At 35.3% G+C, this 12,348-nt stretch overlaps 1 protein-coding gene across 1 annotated transcript in view; it reads right to left on the minus strand.

Moving 5' to 3' along the window:
* Window positions 1-3,385: 3,385 nt before the first annotated feature.
* Window positions 3,386-12,348, minus strand: part of LOC133052734 (sodium/hydrogen exchanger 2-like) — a 52,777-nt gene continuing 43,814 nt past the window's right edge. The window contains exons 7-8 of the mRNA XM_061137601.1: window positions 6,402-6,472; window positions 3,386-3,554 (exon numbers count right to left, since the gene is read on the minus strand). Coding sequence (XP_060993584.1) covers window positions 3,386-3,554; window positions 6,402-6,472 — 240 coding nt within the window. The remainder of the gene's footprint in view (window positions 3,555-6,401; window positions 6,473-12,348) is intronic.

Below are 12,348 nucleotides of genomic sequence, written 5' to 3' on the forward strand. Positions count from 1 at the left end.
CCACAATTTGTGTATTCATTCATCAACAGCCACTTAGGTCACCTCCACATTCTGCCTATTGTAAGTAATGCTGCTATGAACAAAGGCATACAAATATCTGTTCAAGTCTCTGCTTTCACTACTTTTGGGTAAATACCCAGAAGTGGAATTGCTAGACCATATGGTAATTTTATGTTTAAATTTCTTGAAGAATCACTGTATCATCTTCCACAGAGGTTGCACCTGTTTACATCCCCAACAGGGTGCCAATCCCAACACAGTCTGGCCAACACATGTTATTTTCTGTCCAATAATTGGTATTTTCTATTTTGTTTTTTTTAACAGCCATTCTAATGGGTATGAAGTGTCTTGAGATTTTATAGTATGCTACCAAACTTTATTTTTTTGGGCTCCAAAATCACTGCAGATGGTGATTGCAACCATGAAATTAAAAGATGCTTACTCCTTGGAAGGAAAGTTATGACCAACCTAGATAGTATATTAAAAAGCAGAGACATTGCTTTGCCAACAAAGGTCCATCTAGTCAAGGCTATGGTTTTTCCAGTGCTCATGTATGGATGTGAGAGTTGGACTGTGAAGAAAGCTGAGTGCTGAAGAATTAATGCTTTTGAACTGTGGTGTTGGAGAAGACTGTTGAGAGTCCCTTGGACTGCAAAGAGATCCAACCAGTCCATCCTAAAGGAGGTCAGTCCTGGGTGTTCATTGGAAGGACTGATGCTGAAACTGAAACGCCAATACTTTGGCCACCTCATGAGAAGAGTTGACTCATTGGAAAAGACCCTGATGCTGGGAGGGATTGGAGGCAGGAGGAGAAAGGGACGACAGAGGATGAGATGTCTGGATGGCATCACCGACTCGATGAACTTGGATTTGAGTAAACTCTGGGAGTTGGTAATTGACAGGGAGGCTTGACGTGCTGTGATTCATGAGGTCACAAAGAGTCGGACATGACTGAGCGACTGAACTGAACTGAACTGAACCACATAATGAGAATTGCCTTCTCCTATATAAACAAACTTATAATATTTTTATAACAATTGTGCAATTGAAGCTTTAGTCTCCATTCAAATTCAGAAATATATTATCTTTAGTAAAGGCTTATAAATTACTAAAAGGTTTGCATACTTCTTATCCTAATATTAATGCCAGATTTATATTACTATTTCAAAGGGAAATGTCAATATTTCTGAGGTCATTTCAGACAATGATGTGAGCCTATTTGTGTGATTTACATAAAATAGAATTTACACTTAGAGTCCTGAATAAATCAGAATTGCTATGTATACTATTCAAATACATCAAATTTATTTAGCTCTTAATTGTGTTTTGGTTATTTGTACCTGGCTTAAAAGAAAAATATTAATATTCCTAAATATGTCCAAAGCCTGATCTATTCAAGAGTCTATGGGGTAAAAATTGTTACCCATCTACCTTCCCCTCCCCATAGCCAGCCACCTCTACTTAATACAGAAGATTCAACTAAGACAATAGCGGCAATACCTTTATAGCAGAAAATACTTCAGTAGGTCATCTGGTGCAGTTCACTTTAAAAAGGCAAGTCATAAACTCAACAATGAAAAAAATGTTGTATTCTAAATAATAATCTCTGAAAACAAAAATTATTTTGTACTATATCAAAATATAGTATTCTAGTGTTTATTTCCTAACTTATTGTTGAGAAAAACATCGCTTAACTTTGGTCAACTGTTTGGAACCCAGAGGACTCCCATTCTTACACTGTGGAGTTTGGGATCTTTTTTTTTTTTTTCCTTAAGTTCTGTTTTGCTTTGGATTTTCACGATTTCCTTTCCTCAATGGGTTTAAGGTTTTTCCCTAAAATTAATGTATACATAACCAAAAATATACAACAATATAAAGAATAACACAAAAATCAAGCCATCTCATTACCTAGAGAAAAATGGCAATTAACTCTTGGTGTACACATTTTCAGAATTTTTATGCACACATACAGATACAGGTAAATAAATTATATTTTCTATAAAAGTCATCATGCTACACTTTCATTTTTCATTATTCTGATTCTAATCAATATTATGTCCTGGATATAGTTCCATGTCAGTACACACCATTTATATCTAAGGGCTATAATAATGTTCTAGCTAATTACTATTAAACAATGGCTAAACATCGAGGCCTCAACTTCCGAATGTAAAATAGAGAAATGATCTATCCACTGGTGAAATGCATTCCTGTCAAATCTGCACTTGCTGATTAAGAATGATGGGCCTTAGGGTAAGGTAGTTAATTATTTTGTCCTAGACTAAATATGTAACTACAGTTGCCTCATACCTGTTAAAACAAATTATTCTTGAAGGATCTTAACAATCTATAAAGAATTAATAAAAGAACCTCCCCCCTCCTCAAAATTTTGTGATGCAGGAAAGTATCAATTCCTACTCAGCACCAAATACAGTTAATAATTATTCATAGTAACATAATTTTCTTTCCTTATTTCTTTCCCTTTGTTTTATTTTCCCTTTTCAAGATCTATCTATTCTCTCCAAACAATTACCTAAGGACCTACAGCAAAGAAATCTCCAAATTATATTTCTCTCCATTTGTTCTCTTCAGCAAAACAAAAAAGAAAAACTAAATACCTTTTAACACTCAGTTCAGTCCATAATCAACAAAAGCTAATGGTAAATTATTTTACCCAACATGAGTCTTTATTTTTTTTTTCATTTATTTTTATTAGTTGGAGGTTAATTACTTAACAATATTGTAGTGGTTTTTGTAATACATTGACATGAATCAGCCATGGATTTACATGTATTCCCCATCCCAATCCCCCCTCCCACCTCCCTCTCTACCTGATCCCTCTGGGTCTTCCCAGTGCACCAGACCTGAGCACTTGTCTCATGCACACAACCTGGGCTGGTGAATGAGATGGATGAAACTGGAGCCCATTATACAGAGTGAAGTAAGCCAGAAAGATAAAGACCATTACAGTATACTAACACATATATATGGAATTCAGAAAGATGGTAATGATAACCCTATATGTAAATCCAACATGAGTCTTTAAATGAAATAAAAATGCAAACATATATTTCTTAAAAGAGACAACATTTCTAAACTCTTAGAAGCTGAAGTTTCATAGACAATTTATTCCATTAAGATTTGTTCACCACTGTTTGCTAAACAATGCAGCCTGTGCTACTCAAACATCCTCAATTTTACTGAGTTCTTCATATTTTCCCAGGAAGTGATTCAAGGAAAGATGATTGCACTTTTAAGGGATAGAACTTTAAATAATTCTGCAATTTTTGTGTGATATTTCACTAAACCAATGAAAACATAGACACACACATGCATAAATACATGCATGCACTGCACACATGCATAAATACACACATGCACACACTTACAGCAAAGATGCACTAGATGGTGTGTGTATTAACTGGCCTGCTTCTGCTAGCTCAATAGCATGTTTTCTTTCAAGCTTTTCATAAAGAAGCACAATGCTTGATCTGGACTGATCATATTCTCTGAGCAAAATCTTCTGCAGATACTTGCTGTTCAAATACTCCAATCTGTTCAAGAAGTAAATAAAATAAAAATTCCAGGAAATTAGTGCCATTTATTTCAGGAATTTTTATGCTATAGTTAGAAGGTCCCAGAACTAGTTCACCCACTGCCTATTTCATATGTAAGTTGTTTAAATGGAAAATTTATTCTAAGGTGTAAAGAGAAGAAAAAAAAAACACACAAGAAATTTTAATTTCAAATGTCTTTATTAGGAAATTGCAGCTTTAGGATTATCCCACTATCATCAATCAAGCCAAGGGAAATACAGACTTATGAAGAAAAAATATTTACACTAAAACAGAAGTACTGGCTATATAGGGTCTATATTTCAGAGAAGGCCACTGAAATATAGTTTATTTCAATGAATGGGAAAAGGACTGGAACACCAGTGTTAACTATTTGCTTAAGGAACCTGAATTTAAACTCACACAGTAAACTCACAAAATGAAAAATAAACCATGTGAAACTACAGTTTCACAACACTTGAGTGAAAATACCAGCTAAATATAGATTTATAGGCAATAAGTTCACATTAAAAAAAAAATTCACCACAATCTTGAATAGTTCCCTGAGATCTATTTCTTTTTTAAATGTTTACATACTTTAAAGTCACTTTCTGATGCTCTAGGAGTTTAAAGCCACCTTGACTCTAGGCTCAAGCCATCAACATGAAATTTGCTCAGGAAGAGAGTCAATATCAGAAAAACAAAACTTTACAATGTTAAATAGCAATTTTTGCCAATGAAAAAATTGGACCCAGAAATTTATGGGGCATGGTAGAGATTCTACTTTAGAGGAAGAGGATATTTGTATACAACAGGTGAGAGCAAAGGGAGAAGGAAAGGAGATGACCTAAATCTGTGTAAGTATAAAGTCTTCAAAGTGTGTGTGTAGCTCTTCTACCAACAAAAGTCACTGCATAAAACCACATGGAACATACTTAAACAGAGAGCCAGGTAATTAGCTCAAATTGTTTATTGTAAAAAAAAAAAAAAAAAGTTGTGCTAGGCTGTTTGCATTATTAGAAAGGGCAAGACAGTAAGTGTAGGGGCTTCCCTGGTGGCTCATATGGTAAAGAATCTACCTCCAGTGCAGGAGATCCATATTTGATCCCTGGGTCAGGAAGATACCCTGGAAAAGGGAATGGCAATCCACTCCAGTATTCTTGCCTGGAGAATTCCCATGAACAGAGGAGCCTGGTGGGCTACAGTCTATTGGGTCACAACGAGTCAAACACGACTGAGGGACTAACACACACAAACATGTCCCAATCATGGTTTATCATGGTTTACATCCCTTCTCTATGATCAAAAGCATGCATCCAAATCAAACATGGAAAAAAATGATTTTTATTAGATCCTTTGCATTTACAAGAAGGGTAAATGAATATTTCCTTATCAGAGTTTAAAATTAACTTTCTTTGAGGAGGAACACTAGTAAAATTTCTCTTGGTTCTCTGATCTTAACTTCACCATAGAAGCCATCTCTCCTGTAATGTGGCATAAAAGGATATTGACAAAGTATCGACCCTACTGCTTGTGCCAAGTGTTTGCTGCTAAAGCCATATTTGTTTTTTTACACAGCTCCTACAAGGAATCTAGGCTGAAGCAGCAAATTTTAATATGTGTTGCTACCAGGGTACTTATGAATAGGTCTTAATTTAGAATAGTCTAAATATTTGGATTTAAAATCTCAGACTAGATTTAATATCAGCATTAAAAGTATTCCTTTTATAATTCACTAAGTCATTCACTTCTTTATTTAAAAATATTTATCAGGTACCTATTATGTAGGGTTTCCCAGGTGGCGCTAGAAGTAAAGAACCTGCCTGCTAATGAAGGAGACATAAGAGACATGGGCTCGACCTGTGGGTCAGTAAGATACCCTGGAGGAGGGCACAGCAGCCCATTCCAGTACTCTTTCCTGAAGAATCTCATGGACAGAGGAGCCTGGTGGGCTACAGTCTATAGGGTCGCAAAGAGTTGGATAGGAATGAAGTGACTTAGCATGCACACATGCACACCTATTATGTAGAAGGAACTTTTCTAAGTGCTACAGTTACATAACTTAACAATGCAAACAAGGTCTCTGTCCTTTTGCCACTTATATTTTAGTTGGAGAGAAACTTATAAGAATGATATATTTTATATGAATTATATTTTTAAAATTAAAATAAAATATCATTTAATAAATAAAAAACATTAAAATATCAGATAATTACAGTACATTGATATAATACAGAATGAATATTAAGGGAATAACTCTTTGAGGAAATGAAATTTTAGCCAAGGCTTAAATGACATGAAGGTACTAGGCATGCAAAAATCAAGTAAAAGAGAATTTCAGGCAACAGGAACATTACACAAAGGCTTTAAGGTAACAATGTGCTGAACTTACTGTGTTAGTAAAGACATGACTACAGTATGGTATATGGCAGAGAGAACAGAAAGAGATGCGGAAGGAAGCTAACAGTAGTTAGAATTGTAAACTGACGTATAAAAAAATTTGGATACGTTTTAAGTGACAAAATATTAGAGACTTCATTTAGGATAGTAACATGATTTGAAGTAAAATCACTTTCCCTGGAACTGTGCATAATACCCCCCACCCCCACCCCAGGAAGGTCTGAGAATTTTATGACACACTATTTAGTTTTAAGGTCCGGACTTAGGGTTGGTCATATCCTTCATGATAAGAAAAAGAAAGATCTTTGTTTCTTTAGCTGTTATCATTTTTTAAACATGTGAATGAGTAAATCTCAACTATTCCTAACAGAAACATACAGAAAGATACACAGGCTCATTTCCATTTTTCTATGCATATACACAAGCATATTTTTGGCAAATCCTCACTTGTCTTTCCAGTAATATTGTCCCCAGTGTCCTGATATATCTTCTATGCCAGCCAGCAAATGATCAAAGAACTGAAATAAAACAAAACATATGTCTAAGTATATAGTATACATGAGGAACTTGGTTAGTTAATGCTTAAGGATCTCCTAAAACCATCTTCAAAATTGTTGATTTCATCTGAGTTGCTTGTTTTTTTTAATCCTAAACTCTTTTCAGGGTAAGCATAAAAAGGAACATCTATATTTATAAATGCGAATGTTTGCAATAATTCTAGCATAAGCATTAGAGAGTCTCCATTTAAAAATGAAAATGCACATATTAATCAGTATCATATGATAAATTCATTCAATTACCAAAGTCTAGGCCTGGTAAAGTGAAAGAAATAAAAGATGTAAAAGGCATAATTCTTGCTTCTGAAAGATATAGAACTGAACTGGAGAGGCAAGATCAAAGCACATACATGATAATTCAATTTAAACCTGGCATGTGTATATGTATAAATGCAGCAAGAAAAGGAATATTTAGGAAAAAAATAGAAAAAGGTGAATTTAGAGAAGGCTTATATGAAACTGTGCAGGGTGAGCTTGCCCTAGAAGAAATGGGGTTATATACGGAAAAAATAAATCATTCTTGTAATGGGAACATCATGAGTAACACACATGGGAGAAAATAAGGAACTTTATAAGAGATTTATGAAAAAAGAAGGCTGGATAGATGTAGATCAAGGGTGGGGAAAGAAAGCAGTTAACAAAGGACTTTAAGTGCTAAGATTAAAAGTTTAATTTGACATGACATCACAAAAAATAAACTGAATATATTTATAAAGAAATAATAAACCCAATTTGAGTAATATTATATTGATACAAAATATATTCATGAACTTTTCAAAAATGGCAGTGCCATGAAAAGTAACAAAATGTTGAAAAACAGTGTTAGATTAAAGGTAACTGAAAGGATATGACAACTAAATGCAATGTGTGACCAAAAATTTAGAGAAGAGCTAACACCTATCTTACTCAAACTCTTCCAGAAAATTGCAGAAGATGGTAAACTTCCAAACTCATTCTATGAGGCCACCATCACCCTAATTCCAAAACAAGACAAAGATGCCACAAAAAAAGAAAACTACAGGCCAATATCACTGATGAACATAGATGCAGAAATCCTTAACAAAATTCTAGCAAACAGAATCCAACAACATATTAAAACAATCATACACCATGACCAAGTGGGCTTTATCCCAGGAATGCAAGGATTCTTTAATATCCGCAAATCAATCAATGTAATACACCACATTAACAAATTGAAAGATAAAAACCATATGATTATCTCAATAGATGCAGAGAAAGCCTTTGACAAAATTCAACATTCATTTATGATTAAAACTCTCCAAAAAGCAGGAATAGAAGGAACATACCTCAACATAATAAAAGCTATATATGACAAACCCACAGCAAGCATCACCCTCAGTGGTGAAAAATTGAAAGCATTTCCCCTGAAATCAGGAACAAGACAAGGGTTCCCACTCTCACCACTACTATTCAACATAGTTTTGGAAGTGTTGGCTGTCAGGGAATGTTTAACGGGAGGATTCCTACGTGCTGTCTCTCATGAGTCCTTTGTCCCTCTTCAAGCGGAACAGCACGCTGCTCCCAGGGACTGAGGTCATTGTGTGAGGCAAGCATGAGTCTCCTTTAGTAAACATTCTCCTTAGGACAAAACAGCTTAGTCTCCTTCCCCTTTCTTGAGATAGGGATTGTCTTCTGACCTTGTGACTAACTTTAGCCCATGTTTCCTTGGTAACATTTGCTGTACATTTGGTTTTCTGATCTCTATCATTCCCGAAAGAAGTTTCTTGTACTGCAGCCTATATATACTCAAAGAAAAATCATTAAAGCACCTTTGCTCCATCAGAGCTTGGGTCCCCAGGTCTTTTTTGTCTCTCTCTCTCTCTCTCTCTCTCTCTCCTTTTCTGGCTGACTCTCTGGAGCGTGGAGACCCGTCGTGCTCACTTTTCTGCCCGGGCTTCTAAGACCCCCTCGAGAGGGCGCCTGGTGCCTTCGTGAGCGATGCAAGTCCTGTGTCAAGGACTTTATTGGTCCTCTGCATAAACCAAGGGACATCGACCTCTTTCTCTCTTTCACTTTCTTATCGTCGACTCCGTACCTCCAGATTCCAGTCCTTTAAAGGAACCCAACAGTTGGCCACAGCAATCAGAGCAGAAAAAGAAGTAAAAGGAATCCAGATAGGAAAAGAAGTGAAACTCTCACTGTTTGCAGATGACATGATCCTCTAGAAAACCCTAAAGACTCTACCAGAAAATTACTAGAGCTAATCAATGAATATAGTAAAGTTGCAGGATATAAAATTAACACACAGAAATCCCTTGCATTCCTATACACTAACAATGAGAAAACAGAAAGAGAAATTAAGGAAACAATACCATTCACCATTGCAACAAAAAGAATAAAATACTTAGGAGTATATCTACCTAAAGAAACAAAAGACCTATACATAGAAAACTATAAAACACTGATGAGAGAAATCAAAGAGGACACAAACAGATGGAGAAATATACCGTGTTCATGGATTGGAAGAATAAATATTGTCAAAATGGCTATAATACCCAAAGCAATCTATAGATTCAATGCAATCCCTATCAAGCTACCAACGGTATTTTTCACAGAACTAGAACAAATAATTTCACAATTTGTATGGAAATACAAAAAACCTCGAATAGCCAAAATAATATTGAGAAAGAAGAATGGAACTGGAGGAATCAACCTGCCTGACTTCAGGCTATACTACAAAGCCACAGTCATCAAGACAGTATGGTCCTGGCACAAAGACAGAAATATAGATCAATGGAACAGAATAGAAAGCCCAGAGATAAATCCATGAACCAATGGACACCTTATCTTCGGCAAAGGAAGCAAGGATATACAATAGAAAAAAGACAACCTCTTTAACAAGTGGTGCTGGGAAAACTGGTCAACCACTTGTAAAAGAATGGAACTAGAACACTTTCTAACACCATACACAAAAATAAACTCAAAATGGATTAAAGATCTAAATGTAAGACCAGAAACTATAAAACTCCTAGAAGAGAACATAGGCAAAACACTCTCCGACATAAATCACAGCAGGATCCTCTATGAACCACCTCCCAGAATATTGGAAATAAAAGCAAAAATAAACTAAAGGGACCTAATGAAACTTAAAAGCCTTTGCACAAGAAAGGAAACTATAAGCAAGGTGAAAAGACAGCCCTCAGATTGGGAGGAAATAATAGCAAATGAAGAAACAGACAAAGGATTAATCTCAAAAATATACAAGCAACTCCTGAAGCTCAATTCCAGAAAAATAAATGACCCAATCAAAAAATGGGCCAAAGAACTAAACAGACATTTCTCCAAAGAAGACATACAGATGACTAACAAACACATGAAAAGATGCTCAACATCACTCATTATCAGAGAAATGCAAATCAAAACCACAATGAGGTACCATTACATCCCAGTCAGGATGGCTGCTATCCAAAAGTCTACAAGCAATAAATGCTGGAGAGGGTGTGGAGAAAAGGGAACCCTCTTACACTGTTGGTGGGAATGCAAACTAGTACAGCCGCTATGGAGAACAGTGTGGAGATTTCTTACAAAACTGTAAATAGAACTGCCATATGACCCAGCAATCCCACTTCTGGGCATACACACTGAGGAAACCAGATCTGAAAGAGCCACGTGCACCCCAATGTTCATCACAGCACTGTTTATAATAGCCAGGATATGGAAGTAACCTAGATGCCCATCAGCAGATGAATGGATAAGGAAGCTGTGGTACATATACACCATGGAATATTACTCAGCCATTAAAAAGAATTTATCTGAATCAGTTCTAATGAGATGGATGAAACTGGAGCCCATTATACAGAGTGAAGTAAGCCAGAAAGATAAAGACCAATACAGCATACTAACACATATATATGGAATTTAGAAAGATGGTAACGATAACCCTATATGCAAAACAGAAAGAGAGACACAGATGTACAGAACAGACTTTTGGACTCTGTGGGAGAAAGCGAGGGTGGGATGTTTCGAGAGAACAGCATTGAAACATGTATATTATCTATGGTGAAACAGATCTCCAGCCCAGGTTGGCTGCATGAGACAAGTGCTCGGGCCTGGTGCACTGGGAAGACCCAGATGGATCGGGTGGAGAGGGAGGTGGGAGGGGGGATCAGGATGGGGAATACATGTAACTCCATGGCCGATTCATGTCAATGTATGACAAAACCCACTACAATATTGTAAAATAGTTAGCCTCCAACTAATAAAAATAAATGAAAAAATAATAATAATAATTAAATAAATGCAACTTGTGATCCTAGGTGAGGAGAAAAATACTATAAAATATTGGGACATTTGGAAAAAATTTGAGTACATAATTAAATTAGATAACACTATTGTTAAACTTTCTGAATTTGATTAACAGTTGTGATTATGTACTAGAATGTCCTTTTACTTAAAAATATTAATGCATGCTGAAGCACTTAGAAGTGAATAGTCAGGATGTCTGCAACCTAGTTTCAAATCATTCAGCAAATGACAGTAATAATATATACCAATATAAATAGAGTGGTAAAACAAATGTGGCAAATGTAACAGAGAGTCAAGGTAAAGGGTATATATGTATTCATTGAATTATGTTTGAAATCTGTACACTTGACATCTTTAAAATAAAAAGTTGGAAAAGGAAATAGAATTTGACTTGGTCCTATAAATTGGCTATATTATGTTTTATCAATATAATATATATTATGCAATCATTAAAACTCATCCATATGGTAGGAATAACACAGGAAAAATATGATTTTCCCTATAATAAAATTATCAACATATGCTTATTTTACAACTTGGGCAATTAGCTAATAAAATTTGAAAGAAGAATGTAATCAGTTGAGCTAATCATGTTTATCTGTACACATTCTTAGGCACATGCATGCTTGCTAAGTCGCTTCAGTCTTGTCCAACTCTTTGCAACCCTATAGACCATAGCCCATCAGGCTCCTCTGTCCATTGGATTCTCCAGGCAAGAATACTGTAGTGGCTTGTCATTCCCTTCTCCAGGGAATCTTCCCACCCCAGGGATTGAACCCATGTCTCTTATGTCTTCTGCACTGGCAGGTGGGTTCTTTACCACTAAAGCCACTGGGAAGCCCTCTTGGGCACATAATTATTAATAAAATAAGTATTTTACATATGAAAGTCATTATATGTGCAGAAAATGTATCCCAGAAAATTATGGTCTGTTCCATATTGAAGTTAGAAGTAAGGTGGACAAACCAGCCCTTCCCTTTGACTAAAATTCCCAAAATGTTTCCATATTAATAAAAATAAGAATATCTTGATAGCATTCTTAACATTCTCTATATTTCTATATTCCTATTGCTACATTCTATAAAAGCCCACCAAAGATAAGCAAAAAACAATTCTATTTCTATAGGAAGACAAAACCAAGTGATAGAGTTCACATCTTTAAATTTCTCTGATCTTCTCCTTACTTCTAATGTAGAAATAAGGCATTTTTGTCTAAACTCTGGGTAATTTTGAAACTCTGTGTCAAAGAGTATATTTTTCAATTTGCATATGGAAATTTTTAACTTTCTCAATCCTTGGTTGTATATTAAAAACTCCACCAAAGGCTAAAATATCCCAAGAAAAATTTCCCAACTACATAAAGATTACAAGGTCAGTTTGTAAGCAATTGCTTTATAATACCAAACAAAAAATCAATTCAGCTACTGGATAATTTAGTCTAGTATTAAGAATTAATATGTTAAACCCAAAACACTTATAATCATAATATACAGTAAAAAAATCTTAATTCATAGGTTATTCAACCTGGATAGGCCTTCAGAGATCATGTAAACAGCCATTCAAATTTACTG

The sequence above is a fragment of the Dama dama genome, chromosome X (genome assembly GCF_033118175.1).
Source record: "Dama dama isolate Ldn47 chromosome X, ASM3311817v1, whole genome shotgun sequence".
In the NCBI taxonomy this organism is placed as follows: domain Eukaryota; kingdom Metazoa; phylum Chordata; class Mammalia; order Artiodactyla; family Cervidae; genus Dama; species Dama dama.